The sequence below is a fragment of the Lepisma saccharinum genome, chromosome 2 (genome assembly GCF_977018435.1).
Source record: "Lepisma saccharinum chromosome 2, izLepSacc3.1, whole genome shotgun sequence".
Classification (NCBI taxonomy): domain Eukaryota; kingdom Metazoa; phylum Arthropoda; class Insecta; order Zygentoma; family Lepismatidae; genus Lepisma; species Lepisma saccharinum.
Window position 1 is genome coordinate 180,026,739 of NC_139230.1, and position 23,066 is coordinate 180,049,804.

The window sequence follows — 23,066 nt, forward strand, 5'->3', positions numbered from 1 at the left end:
TATGAGGGTTGTGGAGGTGATGTGATCAGCACCAAGCTCCAACCGCCTTTACCCACTCAAGGTTACACCCCGTACCCATTTATTAAAGTCTGGGTGAACCTCAGAGCCGCTCCATACAGGGACATTGTTGGAAATATTCCCACCCGAAACCCCAAGGTACAGGCACGTAGCCAGAGGGAGGATTCAGGCTGAAGCCCCCGAAATCTTACAAATATCTAATTTAAATAATGTATAGTGGAAATTAATTTTGCTTCCTTAGCAGGTTTAAACACATTGTATAATAAGGTTGTAATATACTCAGAAATTCATCTTCAAAGCTTCTACCCCATCCACGTTTTCGCCTTTAGATGGCGGTTGCTGAGAAGGGATGAGCCTCCCACGGAAATAAAATTCTGGCTACGGGCCTGCAGATCTTCCATGTGGCAGTCGGACGTCCTACCGATTGAACTACCACGGCTCAGCAGGAGATATACGTGACGTAAAATAACCAAGTAAACAAACACGCGTATTTAGCAATGTAAACCAAGTTTGAAAGACGATATTGCATTTTAAAAATATATTTTTAGATAGAATATAGTATTTACGTATTTGGTATTATGGTGCTGGAGGAGGAAGGTGAAAGTTTGCGTGCGTGGTGACTGGTCAAGAAAATGCAAAAATAAACGCCCAGTGCATGGAGTTCAAAGGAACAATGAATATCGGAGACAATGAATGCTTTGTCATCCTGCCTGATATCACCAACGTGAAAGTAGTTGGATGAGTTTTCCCATTCATGCATGTAAGCAAAAATGAACAAAGCTCCTGTGATGAGGCAAACAAGTTCGCACGCGTGAATCATTCATCGAATACTATAGTCAGCTCACCATTAATAAAATTACAAAAGCAAAAGGTAAGAAAGCGCAAGTCAGTAAGCTCTTATTTCAGTCGGAATCCTCGGAGTTACGATTTCTGAACAAATACATCAAATGAGAGTAACACATATTTCGCTGTATAAATTCGCTCAGTGTAATGACTTCTGTCTTTTATTATGTGCAAGAATCTCGACATGCATAAGATGCCTGTAGTAAGATGGCCTGAGTACACCTGTACAGTTTTTCATTTCAATGAATTGCAAAATAGTGCCACAGACGACCATGTTTCATATATTTGAAATTAATTATACAACATAGCCAGTAGTACTCTCAACTTGCAAGAGCAAGAGTGGTAAGTTTTCTCAAAAACTTCGCTTTTGCCACTAATGGTGCATGTATTTTTCAAACGGGAAGTAACGAATTCCAACTGCATTTTGCGTCGGTTCTGAAGAGAAAACAGGCTTTACACAAAGCACCGTTATTTGTAGGATAGGAAACAAATGTGGTTGAATATTTTTAGCGGTACGCAATTCATTACGAGTAATGTCGCAGCATTTGTAGCTCAAAGTTAACCGGAGGATGAAAAACTAATGACATCAAGGACATTGAATATCCAGACTTATTCCTATTTGAACCAGTGCCAGACTCTAGTTTTACATCGCCCTGCGTTTACCACTAGGGCACAGAGGTAGGCGTGAAGGAGACAGAACCTCTATATTCTCATGATTGGAATGCGTATGTGACAGCAATGCCATGCAAAAAGATCTATAAAATTAGAAATTTTGTACGTAATTTAATACGAAGCAGAAGAAGGTATTCTACTCCAGTTCCATTCCAACAACTCCAGTTCCAACACACGCACACAAACTTACATGGAGCTAATTTGTTTACCATTTAAACTTTAAATGAGTTTGTTTAAAATTACTTTGGTTATGGGGCGAGAGCCCTCTTCATTATTGCTCTTCGCTACTACATGCCTCATAAAATTTTTGTTTGCCATTGTTTTGTGCAAAGTTAAGACAACAAATAATTAATTATATGTGTAGCTATTTTAAGTTGCGAACTTGGTGTTGAGATACAAAACAATACTCTTCTTTTGTGTATGAAGGAGTCGCTGTTTCGGTTCCCTTCGAACTCCAGTTTCTTTTCAAACTATAGATCCAGTTCTGATTAGTCTATTGGAGCATAAAGCTGATTTGGAACAATCAATTAATCAAGAAAGAGAAAGCAATAAGGAAGTAAACTTAGAATTTGGATCCACTACCTGCTACCGGTGTGGTGTTCTGGAATATACATTCGACGAATGAGGATAACACTGATAGTTTGACAAAGCACGCACTCACAATATACTTTTCTAACGCCGCATCCCAAGATGTTTTTTTTTTTCGGCAGTCCGCTTCTTTTGTGCTCTTAACTGTACTGAAATGACGAGGCAAATACCTTTTTTGTGTATTCTATTCCATGTGTGCAATTTCGTGGTGAACTTTTGCTCTTGACTGTACAGTTCCCTGCGGAGAGTGATTGTTGTATCGAGACTTAACGGTGGGAGTAGTTACTTTTTTTTTTTTTTTTTTTTGGCAAGAGTTTGCAAGTACCATTGTACGGCAGTTGTGTTTACAATTCTGGTAATACTCCAGAGAATCCTTGATGTCGTTTTCTGTTCGTTCTGTTTTCAAACAAAATGTTGCCCATTGTGTGACTGCTTCGTTGTGTACGACATGAAAGAACCAACTGAAACGGAACTAAGAGGGCCGTGATTCAGTCTTTTCTACTGAACTCTTAAGTCTGTTTAAATAAAGAAGCTCTTTTGTAGTGTGTTTTAACATTCCTTACTTCTTATCTTCAATTCATGGCATCAGATGTAACTGAAACTCTTGTCTTCATTCTTTCGTGCTCTCGTACTCCGCAGAAAATGGGTCAATCTAATTATAATTATAATCCTATCATTTCGTTCTTGGCAAGCGGTAGTCTCTATATACGTTAATTCTTTTCGGAGTTCATTTCCTATTTTGCCAAACCTTTAATTTCTCTCGAACTGTTTGTGCGTACAATTTTTTTTTGGTGCACATAACCTTTCCTTTAATCTTCCATAGAGTATTGTGCGACATATACGTCTGCCGTTGTTATTTGGCGTATCTAATGTATCATGCGTTTTCCTGTTACATAGGATCAAGTCAATAGATCAGTGATCTTCAACGTTTTTCCTACAGCGGGCTATTTTCAAAATGACGAATCGCATTACGGAGAAGGGGAGGGTCGAATGTACAGAGTGAAGCAGTACACGCTGCTGCAAGGGCTTGTAACTGCAGTCGCTTTCTCCCCTCCACGCAATCCCGTTCCCTCTCACGTGTTCATTGGTGGCCGCGTCACTACTTGCGCAGGTAGTTTTTATTTTCGGAAGCAATTCTCTTTAAAAGATGATTATTTTTAGAGGTTTTGGAGTTTGGATACAGTGTTTTATCTCCCTAAGAGGCGGATCGTTATTTGGAGGGAATTGGATATGTAATTACCAACTTTTGTTTGTAGAATGAAAAATAATAATTATACATGTGTGTGAGTTTTTTTTTCATTCTAAACTATGAAACTAGAACTAATTTACTTATCGAACGAGCATTGAAATTCGTAAATTTAACTATTTTCAATTATACTATAAAACTATACATTCTTTTGCAACGTTTTCTGCAAATCGTACCCTTCCTCAGGCTGATGTAAACCGATGCATATGAAAATAAATCGAAGTGGGACTTATCGGAAGTGCATATGCACGCATCTTTATCCGTCTTTTCCACACTTCTTTGCTTTTAACTGTGCTAGCTTCTGAGCTCGAACTGAAGGAGAACGCTGAATGAAAGTAATTTCTTGAAGCTTCGAAAAGTATTATAGGCCACTGTCCAAACCTACTGCTTGAAGAACACACTGATAGTCGATTTCTCTTTAAAAACCGGGACACGCTGACTGACGTCACGACACTTCCGATGGTTACAAACTTGCTTCATGCATTTTTAAACATATTTTCTTTGGTTTTTTACTTGTTCAATCCTGCTGCGATATTCGACTGCAGGAGGATTGGTACTAAGAAATACTTGCACTAATAACCATCTGGAATATCAACTTTTCACGATGTAGCGCATGGAGTCCTAACCTCCAGCAGTACCTAATTATGAGCAGAGAATAGGGTCACTGGATTCTCCTGAAAATATACACTGCTCTGTTTCAATGTAAACTCCTGTTCAAATAAAGTGGCATATTTTATAAGGTTGAACAGTTGAAATATGTGCCACTTTATGTGAAGAGGAGTGTACAAAGATATAAAAATATTTTGTTTACGATTGTCGTTAAAATTGTTTTTCGCGCCGGCCCCCGTGGCGGAGTGGTTATCTCGTCGCGCTACGACGCCAGGGGTCCCGGGTTCGAATCCCGGCCTGGGCATGGTGTTTGTGAATATCCATTCATCAATTTTCATCATATCACTCATCCCCATCTTCGCATATTAGCCAAAATTTGCACAAAGCGAAGTAAAATAATGCAAAATTGCTTTTCATGTTTCTCTTCGCTTTTCTACCATTTATGGCTAGTCGCGACGATGGGGATGAATGATAATTAGGTTCATCAAAGGAACAACCGTTTTTAGGTCGTGCCTCGAACCTGGAGACTTTTGTGGCCAAATGGTGAGACCACTACTCAACGCGCTCGGCCATTATTGTTGGATGTAACAACTTTCAGTTCGTAAAAATGATGGCAAGATGACAACTACGTGGGAGCAATCAGGATCTTTCCAATATGGTAGTGTTGGAGCATAAGATGGGTTTAAAACATGCTTTGCAAAACTTATTTTACGCGTGAGAAACCAAAGAAAAACTGAACTAAGTTCGACAAGTATGGTGTGAAAGTAGAAATCAGGTCAAAACCTGCCGTTTTCATGTTCCATGACCTAATCGCTTAATTTCCTTACCTTGTGGAGTTTGTAAATATTCAATCATTTTCCGAATTCAAAACATTGACGTTTTCGTGAACTTTTGTGCCCAAAGTTTCAAACTAACTTTCAGAGAATCTGCAGAATAACCAGTTCTGCTAGTTTTTCGCTCAACTGACATGTCGGATACAAGTTTCTCTAACAAGAGTAGCTTAACAACAACAAACTCTAATCTTTTATAATACATTTTGTCAACCACCCTCCCCGAACTGCCGTCCTGGTCGCCGAGCACGACGAGTGGTTAACTCGCCATCTCCCGGGTTAGAGTCGTGCCATGGGCATCGGTATCCCACCATCAATGCCATCTAATCATTATTCATATTGGAACCTCGTTGGTCCAGTCGGTAGGGCGTTTGACTGCCACGCAGGAGACCTGAGTTCGATCTCAGGGCGACAGGAGGGGATCTTTCGGATTACGCCCCACCATCGAACGTCTCTGGGGCTTACCCAACCTCTCATTAATAAGTACTGGGGTCAAAGGCGGCCTGAGGGAGATGCTGATCACATTACATCCACTATGATAGAGATCGAGAATATGTGAAATCTCCACACCACCTTTGTGCCTTCGTTGCACATGGCCATCCCCGATCGTCGCCTTGTAATCAAGGGGTGCCGGGTTCGATACCCGGTGGAGGTTCATTGCACAGTGGTTCGGATCTCACTTTAAACTGTAGGTCCAATCCCGATTGCCTCTCCGTGCATAAAGTGGACCTAAGAACCCAAACAAACAAGCATTTTACAGGGGATTGCTTAGCTTATTCATCTTCGCGATTAGGCAGAAAAAGTCAATCAGAAATAAAGAAAAAATATGTGAAATGCCCTTCCCCTCTGCGAAGATTCCTAGCTACCTCTACGGTCGTAATTATGTCGTATTTTCATCATTAGTATTCGTCCACTCATTGTCGTGGTCAAACGGTAAAAACACGCAACGTAAAAATAATGTGACATACAATGTAGCCAAGTTTGTTTTCATGGGAAAATTTGTCAGTTGTTGAATTGCAAGTTTTGTGAAGTATAGCATGGAACTTTGAAGAGGAAAACAACGAGCGCAGGAAGCATAGGGGAAAAATATACTTAGAAGAAAGGAACGAACGCCAAGTTACAGGTAGTTTTTGTTTCTTCCCAGTGTTAGAGATTTCACTTTCCTTCTGCAGAATTAACCGCAGGAAGTTTCCCTGGCTCGGGGAAAGTTTCTTGTAGTTGTTCCGCCGTGAATACGCGTGTGCATTCTTCTGGTTGCAGTACATACAAGACCATGGCGGTTTGTCATTTGAAGAGAGAGAGGGAAAAAGTGAAAGGTGTCTTCGACAATTCATTGGAAATGTCTTGGAGCAAGGTAGCCTTCACAATACTAATTTCGTGTGATATTTCATTAGGTAATTAGGAGTCAAATGGTTAGCGCTCTCGCCTTTGGTGCGAGCAGCCCTGGATTCCATTCCCGATGGGAGCCCCCAAAATTTTGGCGCGGACTCGGTGTCGTGAGGACAATTGGGGAGTTACTTGAAAGGAAGTACCCGGTTCCGGTCTCGAAAGCCAGAAAACAGCGGAGATGGGACTCGATGCGCTGCCCACGCTTCACCCAATTAAGAAGCCGCTCTGGAATTTAATTTATTTAAGAAAAGGCACAGAAAAAAAACGTTTAAAAGAAGAATACAGTTTATCCTCCGTGCATTGCACCGTGCCAAGGGTTCCACACGTTATCGATCTCGACCTTAGTGGTCTTGTGGTGAACAGCTCGTCGAGGTAGCCGGTACCCTCCCCTTTTCTCTTCGCGGTCTCCACCAGACCCCCATATATAGTCTGCGTGAGACCCATTACAGGGGCAATATTCCTTTGGCTATGAGATTTTCGAATAATGTACATTCCTGTTCAGATAAACTGGCATATATACTTCGTGTCCAACCTTACAAAAGCTGCTACTTTATATGAATAGGAGCGTACAAATAACACAGTCTCTATATCGTGGTTGTCACGACGTAAAGTTTTCTGAATTCGAGTTTTGTATTTTCTTTTCTGAAACAACTGCGAACAATTAATGCTGTTCCCAACTGTGAATTGCTATTGCTGAATGAACCTTATTGGTTGAAAAGTACACGACATCCCGATATTCGGTGGGTTGCCGTTTCACAATACCAGACGCCCAAAGTGCTGCCATACCGCAAAAAGGCTAGACTAGCTTTGTTCCCATACGATTGTTTAAATTTGTGAATGCAGCATTGCAAGGAGGAATGTTTGTCCTGGAGAGAGACAACTATCTTCGTACAGTCGCGAGCAAAATTGCGTTTTGAGGTCTCCGTAGGAAATTGATTTCGTACGATGTTGTTTTTTGAGCTTCGAAAGTTCTAAGTAGCAGGCATACTCATCCACACGAACACCTATTTTGCTCATTAATTTATACGACCATAACTTGAAACGTAAATACTCGGGAAATATTATACCAACATAATTAATTATATCTACATAATGATATCAAAATAAAAGTAATCTGTTGTCTTAAATTGCTACATGATCTTACGTTATGCAGCAATAACTTAATAAGTTTTCGTCTACACAAATCCAACTCTTCTTTTAAACAAATAGTCACACTTAAAAAATTCAGAAGGTTTTGACGCTACTTAAGGGGCAAATAACCAGGGTCGCCCACCCCTTAATCCGCTTCTGGGAGGAATAATGTATGTTTCTATTTGCCTAAGAAATATAGTTCCTATTACCGAAGAAAAATATTTCTTTCATTTAAATGTAGATTAGACCATTATTTTATGGAAATATATCTGTCAATATAATATATTCTCACCTCCTTCCTTAGACACGCCACTGTTCTATAGACACTTGATTGGTTATGAATTTTTATTTGACTCCGCTTCCTACATTGTTACTGTAATTACGACGACGAGAATAAATGATGAGATGAAATTGAGTTTTAAGTTCACTTCGTGCGCAGATCGGTTAATCGAGACTGGACATACTGCTTAAAGTAGGATCCGAACCACTATGTGTGTGCATCCGCCGGCTATCGAACCCGTTGCCCCCTTGATTGCAATGCGACGACGTTACCACTACGCCATCGGGAAGCTAAGATGAAAATAATGCAGGAAAACCCCCAAAAATTCATACATGTTCCGTGACTCGAACCAAGAACCTTCAGCGACGACCACTCGGCATGTTCGGCGACCGAGACTTCGATGATTTTATCACAAAGGATATACATTGGACACTCCCCCAGACAGTTCCTTTTTAAGGAAAAATATTACCAATTTCGTATTCTGTAAATATCTGATATATTATTATATATTATTATTGGGGGTTTACCGAGACAAGTTCGTATGGGATAATCGAGAATTTAGAATTATGTAAATTATTGACCAGCTGATCAATATAAACAGCAAATGTACGGAGTGTTCATTGTTTTTTAAGAAATCCTTTCCTCTCCTCCCCCTTCCCCTTCAAGACTATGTTTACATGGCTTTATAGAACAGTTAATTGCGAGTTTGCAGAAAGCGTGTCCAAAGGGCTATTAAAGTTTTGTTGATCTCAGTGTATGCGAGTCGTTCTTTGAGTGAGCGATTAGTTGACAGTAACACACTGCTGGACTTTTCTGTAATCAAAGTAGTATTTGATTGATTGATTTGGTTTTTAAAAAATCTCTCTCTCTCTCTCTCTCTTTTGATTGATTGATTTGGTTTATTTTACTTAGCTTTTCTGCCTCTTTTGGCTTATCGCGAAGATGATGATGAGTGATGATCCAATGAAATTGATGAAGGGACACTCACACCCATGCCCAGGTTGGGATTCGAACCCGGGACCCTTGGCGTCTTGGCGCGCCGTGCTAACCACTCGGCCGCGGAGACCGGCAAGTGGGTGAATGATTTAGTTTAGTTTACTTCGGTTTTCTGCCAGTTTTGGTTAATCGCGAAAATGCGGATGAATGGTGATAATATGAAATGGATTAAAGGAGAATCGCAAACACAACAAAATCCCATATAGTATTATACTGGCCATGTGTTGACGCCAGACCCTCGTTAGTCTGCAAAATTCAGTTCAGGGTGTACTACACTCTGTCTCGGATATATCTGGAGCAGGCGATCGAAAACAAGTCTCTGGGCAAGTAGTGACGAGAGACGGCTCCACCAATGAACACGTGAGAGGAACGGGATTGCGTGGAGGGGGAAAAGCTACTACCGTTACCAGCCTTCCCAGCAGGGTGTACTGCTTCGCTCTGCCCACTCTACCCCCCTTCTCGGCCTATCTCTCCCCCTCTTCTCTCCCTCTCTCTCTCGATTTCTTTATAGCCTCCAGATATAGCTGGGTATACCATATGTGGAAGTGAGGTTGACATTTAAGTGTCTTTTGAAAGTCGTTGACATTGATGATGATGTCGTGTACTTTGGTAATATAAGTTTCAGTACATTACGTAATTATGTGCGTATAGAAGTACTGTATATTTTCGAGTGACACGTTACGTAGTTCTGCAGGTTTGCACCCACCCATTCAGAAATGCTGTGCAGGGGCAGGTGACTAGTGACTTTGCCATTCATCTGTCGGAAATGCAAGTTGTTTGGTTAGAAGTTCATTGACTGATTCTTCAAATGACTCACGCCTCTTTGTGAAATGTCACGTGTTTGAGCATAACGTGTTTTCCGTTCATGCCGAATCTTACCTCTTCTGTGTTGTTTTTTAACACTTTATATAGTAGTTATGCTATGGTTTTTAGCAGATGTATATGTTGTATGTTAGCTTACTATCAGATTTTCAAGTAATGAAATATAATATCACAGAAGCGACTGTCTGCATGTCGTCTGCGGCTGTTGTATCAAGTTATTTATTGCTGCAATAAATAAACCAAATCAGAAGTGGTCCATAGAAAATGAATATTCATACTTTTGTAAACCTGCTTTTTGAGACGGAATTTTTCATAATTTGTATCTTCCAAACATTCAGATGGTATACAGTGGGATTCATAAGTATTACCAAGCAAATCGTCCATTACCATGTTCATTCTCTTTGCTTTATCTAATGAGAAATTCACGAATTGAAACACAATGCTAAAAAAGCTGCTGCCAACCTATACATCAACACACTTAAAACTCTATTCCTTAAGGTCATATGGGATGCAAGAAAAGAATTGATGATAATAGTCATGGACAATTTGCCGAGCAATACTTTTGCATCCCACTGTACACCACATTTATACTGCTGGTGCTATTGCGAATATTTGACTAACCCCTTTTGGAGTTGTTAATGTTGCCAATTCGCGACATTCCGTCAATGTTTCTACTTCATAACATTGTGTACATGTATTACCGTTATAACATTGTGTACATGTATTACCGTTAGTAGGAAGTGGTTCCATAAACATCACTAACTGCAGACCTAATTTGATCTACGATCCGGGAATAAACTAAGTTCATATTTCTATCACGTTGTATAAAGCTGCCGATTCATCGATCTTGGATCAAATCCTGATTTTAGGTCAAAAATACGTTTGGCAACGTGGCAAAACGATTGTAAACATCGATAAATCTACACACATCCCTAGCATTCCTGGGATGTTACCAATTGTCCAACACTGAACATCAAATGTTTTAGACGTTTTCAGAAGAAATATACATTTAATATTTGAATAAAGAATAAATCTCAGGTGCTGGACATAGTAAAAATTCATACTTACTGCAAATTTGGTAAAATCAATTAAATTATAGACTAAACGGACATCTATTGTTGGTGGGATTTATGTGGATGATTTATCAATAATGATGAATGCAACTGTGTGTTACAAAGAAGAGAAAATATGCAAACATAAATAGAAATATTTTAAAAAATTGATTTCATTTTAATGCAAAGAAAGATACAACAATTTCCTCATATTCAGATTCGGTTCATGTGAGGAGATCTTTATTTTTATTGCATTTATTTCGTGATTTACACAATAGCGTGTTACAGGTGGACCATTCGTTCTTTGCACTTTATTGAATAACTTCAGTTTTGAAATGTAACCTGAGTGTGTTTTCCCAAATGGAAATACTATTGAAACAACAATAGCGTTTGTTCTCTTGGATGGAAATTATGCACAAAGCATTATTTCATTTCATGATTAACTATTATAAATAAAACAGTGGATAGTTTCCATATCACAAGGAGATGAAGTTAACCAACTAACATTCAACATTCTTAGTTCATAACACAGTAGACAGTGGTATGCCGGGGGGGGGGGGTTGGTGGGGGTTATACCCCTCCCTTTGGCCCAGCCTTCCTAAAAGAAATAGAATGGCAAAGGTAGGAATGGATGACAAAATGAGGGCTGACTACCAAGAAAAAGTATACATAACCCCTCACTTTCAGAAATCTTGGGCACGCCACTGACAGTAGATATATATACTACAGCCCACTCTGTTCCATTCTGTGAACAAAATTGACTTGCAGTGGAACTCTGGCTGGATGCAGAAAAGCATATGGTAATATTTTTATACTCCCTCTTCATCCCAATGCAAGTGTCACATTAATATAAACAAAAGAAAATGTAAGCAGGTTATATTTTCTGTTTATGTGAACACTTGATTGCTCTCAATTTAGCTATGGTTGATTGTGAAATGATACAATAGGCTCTGTCATTTAAGGTAAATTTCAAGAAAAAATAATTTCGGGCAATAAATAACAATGACACACGATAATATTCTTTGCTAGTTTCAAAAATGGAAATAAATATGTATCTGTGATCCCCTCGTTGTTCATGCTTTTTTCTTATTTATTGTTATTTTGGAAACCTGATTCATTAAGTGATTTTCTCCTGTCTTTGAATCTTGTCGCATATGTTCTAGCTGAACTATGTTCAAGTCTGCTGATCGGAGAAAATTCGCAGGTTAATTTTGACCACAGATCATGGGGTCTTATCTCAATTCAATTTTTATACAACACAAAATCTGAGTTCAGCCTGACTGCTTAAAAAACGTGTGTGTGTATAATATGTGTGTGTGTGAACATACTCAATCATTTGTGTTAGCAACTAAAATTTAGCTATTTTTTAAAGTTATTTGAAGTAGTTGATCTATCATAATTACGGTTTTATTTTTGTAATAAAAATCTGTTGATAACTGTTAAATGATAATCATTTCTCTCTTCTTTCTTACAGGAACCATCACACAAGACGTGCGCCAATTTTTGAATACAAGATTTCAGAAAGGTTCCATTGACCATGACTTACAAAATACAATCAGAGATAACTTATACCTACGCACAGTTCCAGTTACAACCCGTACACCTCGTGAAGGAGAAGTTAATGGCGTTGATTACACATTCCTCACACCAGAAGAATTCATGGCTTTAGAGAGAAGTGGAAATCTACTTGAGAGTGGTGTATATGAAGGTGAGCAATACATGGAGTTAACTATGCTATACTATACTGAAGGACACGGAATGGCAAGCCTCAAGACCATGCATAGCCCGAGCGCTGTTACCATATTGGGTTGATGCTCTCTCTCTCTCTCTCTCTCTCTCTCTCTCTCTCTCTCTCTCTCTCTCTCTCTCTCTCTCTCTCTCTCTCTCTCTCTCTCTCTCTCTCTCTCTCTCTCTGTCTCTCTCTCTGTCTCTCTCTCATATATTACAATATATTATACTTGATGCTTTTTTATACTTTTCTTTAAATGTAATAACTGATGGAAAATAATGCCAGAAATTCTTTATGAATGAATAAATCATTTAAAATACTGAGCACAATATAAAACAGTAAACAATTTATGTATCTGACTTGACAGATTTATAACAGGACGAAGTCCTTAAAAAGCAATATTTCTTCATTGCACTTTCTATACCTAAACCTCACATTTAGCACAATTAGTACTAGGTATTTTTTCAAACATCTTAAGTTTATTTTTTCTGCTAAATCAAGTCTGTACTTTTCAGCATTTGGATGTTCTCCACGATTATAAAAACTAAAAACTGACCTACGCACAATTTCCTTATCAAGCTGTTCTGTTATATTCTTCTCTTGTGTAGTGTACCTATGGCATATGAAAGCAGGCTTAATTTCCTTCATTATGGGCCTCCCTGATGGTGTAGTGGTAACATCATCTTCTAATCAAGGGGTCCCAGGTTCGATACCCGGTGGAGGCACATGGTGATTCGGATCCTACTTTAAACTGTAGGTCCAGTCCTGATTAGCTTTCTGTGCTTAAAGTGGACTTAAGAAACAAAATCTCAAACTCCTTCAGCATTATCCATGCTCCTTTTTATGCTTTGTATAGTCATTCTGCCCATACCACGTGCGTCTCCATTCAGCTTTTGAATGTGTTTGAAATAAACAGTATTTGCCATTTGTGGATTATCAGCTAACATTTGAAAAAATCTGTACACCTGTTCAATAATACTCTTACCTTGTTTATTGACGACATGACATGCCTGCTGAATTGTTTCCCTTGTTGCTGTGGCATATGAGGGACATTTTCATTGTCAGGAGCACTATTATTGTCATCCATTTTGCCAAAGTACTGACATCAAAAACTTCACCCCTGGGACAATCCATGTCAAGTGGTCCAGGATAAGAGAAAATCGTTGCTTGACAATTTTTAAAAAATCTAATTTTTTCTGTGCAGTTACTTTACCATGTTGTTTGTTGAAAACAGTCATTATTTTAATTTTAGTGGCTGTAGGTTTCGAGTGGCAGCCATATTTGTTTTCAAAGATCTGCCATTTGGTGGTGTCGTAAGGGGTTACCGAATCTGACGTATCTCAGCCCCTAATTATCCTATCGATGTGGAACAAAAACCAAAATGATCAGCAAACTGTAAGCTACGAGACTGTGTATTAGCCATTGTTACATATGAATTATGAAAGGGTGAAATTTAAGTTTGAAAAAGTATGTCATTGACACTAAAAGTCCCGATTTTAGTAGATAATATTTGCAAGAAGGGAAATGGTCAGGAAGTTGAGCTTTACTGGATAAAGAGCTCTGATATAGATGTGCTCATTCACCAAGTTTCAACCCTTAGACATGCCCCCCTTTTTTTCTATCCCGACCTGTGAAAGGTGCACTTTTTTCACTTTTCTAACTTTTTAATCATTTCTAGAACAAAAAGGGGGGCATGTCTAAGGGTTGAAACTTGGTGAATGAGCACATCTATATCAGAGCTCTTTATCCAGTAAAGCTCAACTTCCTGACCATTTCCCTTCTTGCAAATATTATCTGCTAAAATCGGGACTTTTAGCGTCAATGACATACTTTTTCAAACGTAAATTTCACCCTTTTATAATTCATATATAACAATGGCTAATACACAGTCTCGTAGCTTACAGTTTGCTGATCATTTTGGTTTTTGTTCCACATCGATAGGATAATTAGGGGCTGAGATATTTCAGATTCGGTAACCCCTTAGGACACCACCAAATGGCGGATCTTTGAAAACAAATATGGCTGCCACTCGAAACCTACAGCCACTAAAATTAAAATAATGACAGTTTTCAACTAACAACATGGTAAAGTAACTGCACAAAAAAAAAAAGATTTTTTTAAAAATTGTCGAGCAACAAGGATTGGACCACTTGACATGGATTGTCCCCCGTTTGTGTTGAGACGAATATAGGAATGTGACAATGCTGCTGGGCCAAAGGCGGAGATGGTTGACCTTGAAGTTCACAATTTCGTGTCCCTCAGTATAACATCAAAGAAAGTGTACACATGTTTCTGTTGTATGTATTTTTATTTAACATTTGTTCTATCTCTGCAGGTTAATTGCAACTAGTACTAATGTGTAGAAATGATATTCAGTGGTGAATTGGTGATATATGTGGTTGTAAGAAGAGATCACCTTAAATGCCAGGTTCATGTAAGCTTCATTAAAATTTGCTTAACAGTACCTCTGTCAACACAGTAAAAAATGTTACATGCAGTGGAAGATTTCTTTCCACTGTAAAATCAGTGTGATTGACTAGAAATACATGTTAGAGTACCAGCCGCTTTATGTACACTTCGCAACATCTTATTTGACGGCCCCAAAAGAATTCTAAGTCCCGAAATCGTAAACTTAGCAACATTGCACTTCAGCTCCAGGTGAGAGTAGCCAACTTTGAGTAGGTCCTTCCACTAGACGATAAACGCTGCGGTAATAGGTTTTCAATTTAACACTTTACATGAACTTAGAAACTATAAACCGATATTATAATACACAATCAAACAGATATAATAAATTGGAAAAAGAACCTTGTATGATATTTAAGATTCTGCTTGCTCGACTTGAAATTTGGGGGGTTTGAAACACTGAATAGAGTTTTTCTCCACCTGGAGGAAATTGCCATCAAGTTTGTGCAGAAAGAAGCAAATTTGTGAGGAGTTTATGCGACATTTTATTTACAATACCTTGCATAATATCGAACAGTTCTCAAAAACATATATTTTACACGACTTGTCGAGAAAATGTGCTTGAAACACAGGAATTGGGAGTCTTCATAAACGTCAACATGTTTTTAAGGGTATAACGTCATTAAGTTAACATAGAGCAGATGGTTAGGCGCTGCTGTCTTTAATTTTCATCAAGCGTGAAAGGTCGCGGGTTCAAATCCCACCATCTCCTCTTTCATTTTTCTTTCTTTTTTTTTTTTTTTTGTTTGCTGAACAGATACCGTTGATATTAGAATATTTAAAAAATGAATCCGATTCACACTTGAGGGACGTCCCTTCTGCGCATATTTCCCCTTAGAAGTTGGAGATTTCCAGGATTTAAAGTTAAAACTTTTCTTTTCAATTATTGTTCATATGCTGTGTTAACACACACATCATGCTTAATTCACAAATCACATATATGTATTCAGGATGCAAAATGTAATGTTATTTAAGTTATGTATTTTTGTTCTTCACTGACACCTAAAATATTGATTATTTGATTTCGATATACTAAAAAAAGATATACAGTTATGTTAAGTAGTGATGTAGTGCAGTACTGTAACGAAGGAGGGCGTTTAATGAGTTCAAATTGCTAAGATTGGTAATTTTATGTCTGTTCCTTCGTAATGACTGTTGTCAATCCTCTGACCACCATCTTACCATGCGTCTAAAACTAATAGTAAATCGCTTATTAACATAAATAAATTGTTATTGCGACGAAGGCCGATTCGATAAGAAACTACTAATAAGTATTTATATAGTGAGTGACAAACAAAAAATTCAAAACCTCATAATGATCGTTAATTCGTCACTGCTTTGTATCTAAAATGTTTGTCTTCTTTGAACAGAAAGTACTAGTATCAGATATAACAAACTTTCCGCACTAACTTTGCAATATTCGATACCACCATCACAGACTTAGCTCTATGTAACTTGATTCTGCGCATTCCACGTGGCATGTGACTTCCTCCTATCATCGAAATAACTTTCTCTTACTATTTTCTTTCCTCTCGTGAAATACAGAGATCAATGTTAACTTCTTAGCACGGTGGATAAACTTTACACCCAACGATATAATCCTGAAAAAAATCCTGCCTAGGTGGAGAATAGATCCTACGACCTCCCTCGTAAGAATCAAGCACGCTACCTCTTCTCCAGGTAGCTCATGTTAAAATTTGCTACCAGTTTGAAGAAACCAATGCACACATAATATCATATCTATAATTTCATCGTGGCAATTTTCATGAGGAAACGAATTCAGATAAAATCGAGAAACGCTGAAAGGAAAAAATGATGACCATGTCTATTGGCGTTTTGTCATATTTTGTAAATTGTGTAAAAATTCCGTGTTTTGAACAAGCAATCGTTTAGTTACGAAGTATTTTGTTGTTTGTTTAAAGTAGGAACAGGAGAGCGAAAAGGAGTCATTTAAACCAGACTCCGTTTGACAAGAAACTTCAGCTTTTTTCCAAAGACTGTATGAAAAGAGAGAGGAACGTATGAAATATAAAATATGTGTGAAATTAAAACAATGGAAATCTTGAAAGATAATACTAACGAACTTCAAACTATGAAAAACATATTTTCGTGGTAGAAAACTCCAAGTCATTTTCGAAATATGAACTTGATGTTTTTATGTATTATGAAGTGGAGATATGGGACGATACGATCCCTCAGCAAGACAATTTTAAGTAAGCTACCTCCAACTTTTTCAATGGTCATAATTACTAATTAGGGTCCGGAGTTGATGAAAAATCAACTTTTTTTCTGACCCTTAAAAACAATGCTAAACCTGATATCATGTCAGTTTCCCTTCAGTTAGAGCCAGAAAACACTTTCTATTTTACATTTTTTTTCATTTTTCGGCGTTTTTTGGCTTTTAGTTTATTTGTCAGTATTTTAACAGTTTTTGTTGCATTTTTACTTATTCTTGAGGTTTATTTTTCTCCTCCCCCCGTTGTTTCGTGCATTTTAAATGCATTTACTAGTAAAACTTACATATTTAGATGTCTTGACATGGTCCTTTTAGCAAATTCACCATGAATCGAAAATACGGTCAATGGAAAATCATAATATTATTCTTAACTGAAATGTTTGGCAATGGATTAAAATACTTTGTATGAAGATCTACTTTGAGGTTCTTTTTCTGGACCCTATTATCGCTTTAATCTGTAGTTTTAAAGTAAAATTAGTCTCAATATTAAATGCAATTACACTCTGGTATACGCGAAGCAGAACTGTATTTTCGTATGCTGGCCGACTACAGTATCATAGAAGGCCCACTCTGAAAGGAGATGAATTGGTTGTTTTGGTGTTTTAAGTCAACTTTATGCATAGTAAGGCTAATCGGGACTGGACCTACAGTTTAAAGTGGAATCCGAACCGAGTGGATAAAATAACGTGAACCATGTGGTGTAGGGGGATCGTTTGCTTATGGAATGGAAGGTCATGGGTTCAAACCTACTTCTTTGCGAAATCTTTTTCGGGAAGTAAACGGCTTTGGACGAGAATGCTTATCTAAGTTTCTTGGATATTTCCGTTGATATTTATGCGATTTATGTCCTGCATTTCCGGATGCAGAAAGTTAACATGTAAGTTCTTAATATGTGTTAACTTATAACAGCTGAATGAAAGGAAAAGTATTTCCTAAAATCCTGCCAATCACTGAAAGATTAAAAACATTAGTAGAAGCATTACTTGAGGCATGCACAGAAGCGACGATTATGGAGTGTGGAGGGGCAGATGACCCAGCACTATGCTAAACATTTTCTACAAAGGGAAAGAAACTGTCCTTGCCCTCCCCCTCCCCCCACCTTGCCCCATCAGTTTTGAAACCCAATCGCCGCCACTGAGCATGCATCGCATAAATATTTACAGTAATATCATATAATATTATATTACGTTATTAGAACACTTCGTACTCGGTAAATAGAAAGGAAAAAATAATAAGGAAAGGGTGGGATTTGAACCTACGATGTTTCGATCTTGACGAAAACAGAATGAAAAGAAAGTGCTGTTATCTAACCAACTACTCCAGGAGATTGGTAACAGAAAGATCAGTAAAACACGTTAATCTCAGTTGAAGCAACATTGTGCCGGAGTTTCGAACCATTTTTCGCCTAGAACCAAGGAAAAGACACACTTTGCAGAATCGTTTGGTGTTGTGCAAGGTATCTTTACTAAACATTTCGAATAAAATCATCATAAATTTGCCTTCTTGCATTCAAATGTGACCACAATTCTTTCCAGGTGGATGAGAACCTGTTCAGTGTTTCACAATGCACATACATTTTCCTATTTTCAAATTCAGAACGAAGAATCTTGAAATATTTTCAACATTCGTATTTCTACTTAACATTTCTCTTGTCTACTCATATATTTTATTACTGCTTTAGGGTATCTTTACTTTATGGAGTGTGAAAGAATGAAAAAAAAAATCACGAGTGTTTTCATTCAGGAAGAAGAAATGTTGCAAAGTTGGCTACTCTTAGTTGGCTCTGAAGCGCTATGCTGCCAAATTTACGAATTCCGGACTTCGAAATTTTTCAGGGCGGTCAAATAAGATGTTGAGAAGTGTACAAGCAGAATATTTTGCTGGCCAAGTTTGACTTATGGAAATAAAAACTTTCAGAAATTTTTAGGTGAAGTATTACCACAAAAAAGTTCTTCACATGCACTCAACACTCAAACCATGTTGGAATCTCCCCAATAGTTTAGTTTGTATCATTACTTGTAATAAATGGTCATGGATTTGATTTTTGACGGGCAAACATTTAATTTGTTCCAATCTCAATTTAAATTCTTGTTCCAGTAACTTTCTGTACTGTGACTAATACATATCTGACTGTACTACTTAGAAATGCAAATTTATGCTAAGATTTTTTTTTCCAGTGTTTCAGTAGCTTGGTATAACATATGGTTATTTGTTTAGTATATGTTTGTTTATTTATTTATTTGCCTCTTTATGTTTTTATGGCCGAGCTTAAGGCCCATCCCTTTTCTCACTCAACCATACAAAAAGTTTATAATATAATATACATACATGTTCTTATTTAAATCACCTTTTTACTCCTGTAGTCATTGGTCATGTTGCATCTTAACAGTAATTGGAATATAATGTATCAACCTCTTTCACAAGCTGCTGTTTTTAAAAGTAATAATGTGGAACTATTGTGTATACTAACTATTACATATATTCCAGTCACTGTCACGAGTCTGAATCATTAAGGGCATGTGTGACAGTTTCCAAGGGACTCTTCCCCACATGGTAGTGTTGCCAACTCTTTGCTCTCTTGGAGCCAGATCTGGCTCTTTCGTGCATTTGTTTGGCTGTGAACTGGGGTGTCTGCCCCCATGTCCCACTATGATGTCATCACTGGTTCCAGCTCACATAGACCATCAACTTTTGCCATGATTATACATTTTGCACACGGTGAGATATTGTTATATTGGCTGCGTCGCCCCACCCCTCTTATATGGATATTATTTTATAGCGCCGTGTTGACATGCAATTGACATAGTATTGTTATCAGGGAATACTTTATTTTCGATTTCATACAACCATTGGTGGATTATTGAGAAGGGTGATGCTGCCGGATCTAGATGGAGAAAACTAAGAACAAATTATCATTAATTTAGAGTTAACTGTAATAGCAGCGCCCCACCCCTTTGACAACTAACATTACCCTAGGAAGCACTTTATCCAGCCTTTGTAAATCTAGCTCCTTGAAAGTCAGTTTTAACTTCATTTAAGGTGAAATAGCTCTTTTATGCACATGAGGTTTGGCAACACTGCCAGGATAGCTGTAGGAGGCAAGGAGAAATTCATTAGGCTTATGGGAGTATTATTTGATTTGTTCTCTTGGAAATATGAAACTTCCGATGGAATAGAAAAAGATATCAATGGGAAGAAGGCAGTTTGAAGATGCATTTCACCAGCAGAAAAGTTATGGGTGAGGGCGGAACCCCGAATGTCAATGACAAAACATAAAAGTGTGGAGTTTGCCCCCTCTTTCGTCGCTATTTTGGGAAGATCACATGAACTTTTGCCTTTTTTTCAACGAATGGACCTTTCGCAGCAGAATGAAACTTGTTTGTGGGTGCAATACAATTTGAATAATGAGCCAAAATGTAAAACTGTTTTCTTTTTTTTTTTTTTTACAAAAAATAGCCAATTTGCATATTACTCATAAAATTGTTATAACTCTGACACTATGGGACCAATCAACTTCGGATAACTTTGGATGACATGATGGTGAAACTTGTTTGGAAAATGACTGTCAGTGTTTCCACCCCAATATAAAAATATAAGTGTGGCACACCCTCGATAATTTTATCTAAAGCTGCATGGGTCAAAAATAAACCAAATTACGACAACACTTATTTTTTTTTGTTTAAATTTAAACCAAATTTCAACTAAAGGTTAAAAAGAAATCTGTTCCTTACGGTCCCAAACCCATTTACATGTGCTGATTTTCTGTTCTGCATGGGTAGAGAATTAATTTAGAGTTTCTGGACCTTTAACAAGCCTATCATCAAAGCAGAACTACACAGACAGTAACAAGTGACATTGTTTATCATGTTTGCATCTCCCAGGCAGAGGATGCTTTAAGTAACTGGTAAGTAATCAGTTTTAGATGCTCCCAGGTTCGAATCCTGCTCGGGCAAGGTTGTTTGTGAATGTCCATTCATCAATTTCATTACTCATCCTCATCATCTCAAATTAGCCAAGAGGCACAAAACGTGAAGTAAAATAAACTAAATTTATCAATCAATCAATCAGTTTTAGATGCATTTAAAGGCATATTTCTCGTGAACATTTATGCAACATGATGCATATGATAAAAGAGAAAATAGTGCAAATGCCCTTTATTTTTTAAAAATAATTTACACATTGTTCAGTTCTTGCTATATTTTTTGTTTCTTGTTTCAGGAAACCATTATGGTACCCCAAAACCATCGAAGGAGCCCCCTGTCTCTCTTCCACATAGTAGTGGTTCCAATGGGACTTTGAATTCAGGTGTGTCATTAGGTGGTTTCTTCCCTGGTGCACATCCCAGCTCTGAAGGAAAACGCAAAAGAAACAGATCTAATGTGGAAGCAATGGCATCTAAAAGTGTTGATCCAGATCCTGTAAAGAGTGAAGTGTTAAATAATGAAGGTGTGTATAGTAAGTTTATTTCATCTTGCATGATCATCATCATCCTTCACAGTTTCCTGCCTCTGGCTAGGTCGGCGTAGATGTCTAAGCCTCTCAATTTTTTCCTGGTCTTCCACCACTCCTCTCTTTCCACAGCGTTCCACTTATTTTATTCCTTCTAGTCTTTCCCAATATACTCCTTAAAAATTTCATCTCCATTGCCTGCATCTTTCTTGTGTCTCACTCTGTCATTGTCCCAAGTCTTTGCTCCATATGTAATTATTGGCACATACCTAGGTAGTATGTGTTGTATATTACCTTCTTGCATTTCATAGGTACATCCTGGTTGAGGCATATAGTGGTTCAGATCCCACTTTAAACTGTAGGTCCAGTCTCGATTAGCCTTACTGTGCATAAAGTGGACTTAAAACACCAAATCAATCAATCATAGGTACATCCCTGTTCCATATTAATCTTGAAACGCTTTGATATAGTCCACTACCCATTTGTCCTCTTCTGTTTACCTCCTCATCTATTCTTCCACTTCTCTCAATTATGTTTCCTAGCTACTTGAAGCTCTCTACTACCCTCAACTCTTCCATGTCCATCTAAACCACTCCGTTCTTCCTGCTGGTGTCTTCTTCACACAGCTCTGGTTGGCCTTGTATGTGCTCTGCACTCTACACACTATCTCTCTCTGTGTGTCTCTCTCTCTCTCTCTCTCTCTCTCTCTCTCTCTCTCTCTCTCTCTCTCTCTCTCTCTCTCTCTCTCTCTCTCTCTCTCTCTCCCCTCCCCTTCCAAACCTTTGTTCTATCCATGCTATTGTATGAATTTTCTATATCTAGGAATGCCATAATCAAATCATTTCCATACCCGTAGTGACTTTCCTGCATTTGCCTTATGGTGAATATCAGATCTACTGTTGATCTGCCTCTTCTAAATCCATACTGTTCCTCTCTCATGTTCAGCTCCGTTACTTCCCTTATTCTTTTCTCTAATATTTTCTCATACACCTTTGCTGAGTGGCACATCAGTGTTGTTCCTCTGTAGTTTTTACATTCCTTTCTGTCATGATCTTGCATGATGCCTGCAGTAATTTTAACATGTTAGCCATGATAAATCGAGCAGATAAAGATTGTCATGTTATAATGTACTTTACACATCATATGTATGTCTTGTAAATAGCAGGAAGTATGAGTGATTGAAATTTTATAAATTTGCATTGATGTTAGCAAGATAAAATTTCAAAGAACATTTGAAGTATTAGGCATTCGCTGTTGTGGTATTTGTTTTTGCAAAAGGTATACATCATAATGCTGCCTGTAAGTTTAAAATTTTCTCTAATATGTGACTGCCCCCCCCCCCCCAAAGTACAGAAAATTCTTGGGTTGTAATAATGAGAAAATAGGGTTACTGCAAATGAGTAGCGTAGCACATTCATGGAAAACCAGCATCAACTGGAGTTCATTGTGCTGACCACACGTCTCCTTGTAACTGTTTAGATGATCGCCCACCTGTACTGAGGCATGTGGGAGTGAGGCTAAGCAGTTAGGTCCTTGCCACGTGTTATTATTTTACCTGCATGACTTGATAAATGTATCTTAGGAAGTTAGCTTTGCAAACTGGTAGCATGTTTACTTTTAACCCCCACATGCTTAAACAAAATTATGATCTTTGTGTTTGGGATTAAAATGAGCGTGAACTATTGCATGTAACTACTGTGAAATTGAATG

At 38.0% G+C, this 23,066-nt stretch overlaps 1 protein-coding gene across 4 annotated transcripts in view; it reads left to right on the forward strand.

Moving 5' to 3' along the window:
• The window catches only part of Magi (membrane associated guanylate kinase, WW and PDZ domain containing protein magi), a 180,583-nt gene that overhangs the window by 66,574 nt on the left and 90,943 nt on the right, over positions 1–23,066 (forward strand). For all 4 annotated transcript variants that reach the window (XM_083117760.1, XM_083117762.1, XM_083117764.1 and 1 more), the window contains exons 2-3: positions 11,951–12,184; positions 21,126–21,353. In XM_083117760.1, coding sequence (XP_082973886.1) covers positions 11,951–12,184; positions 21,126–21,353 — 462 coding nt within the window. The remainder of the gene's footprint in view (positions 1–11,950; positions 12,185–21,125; positions 21,354–23,066) is intronic.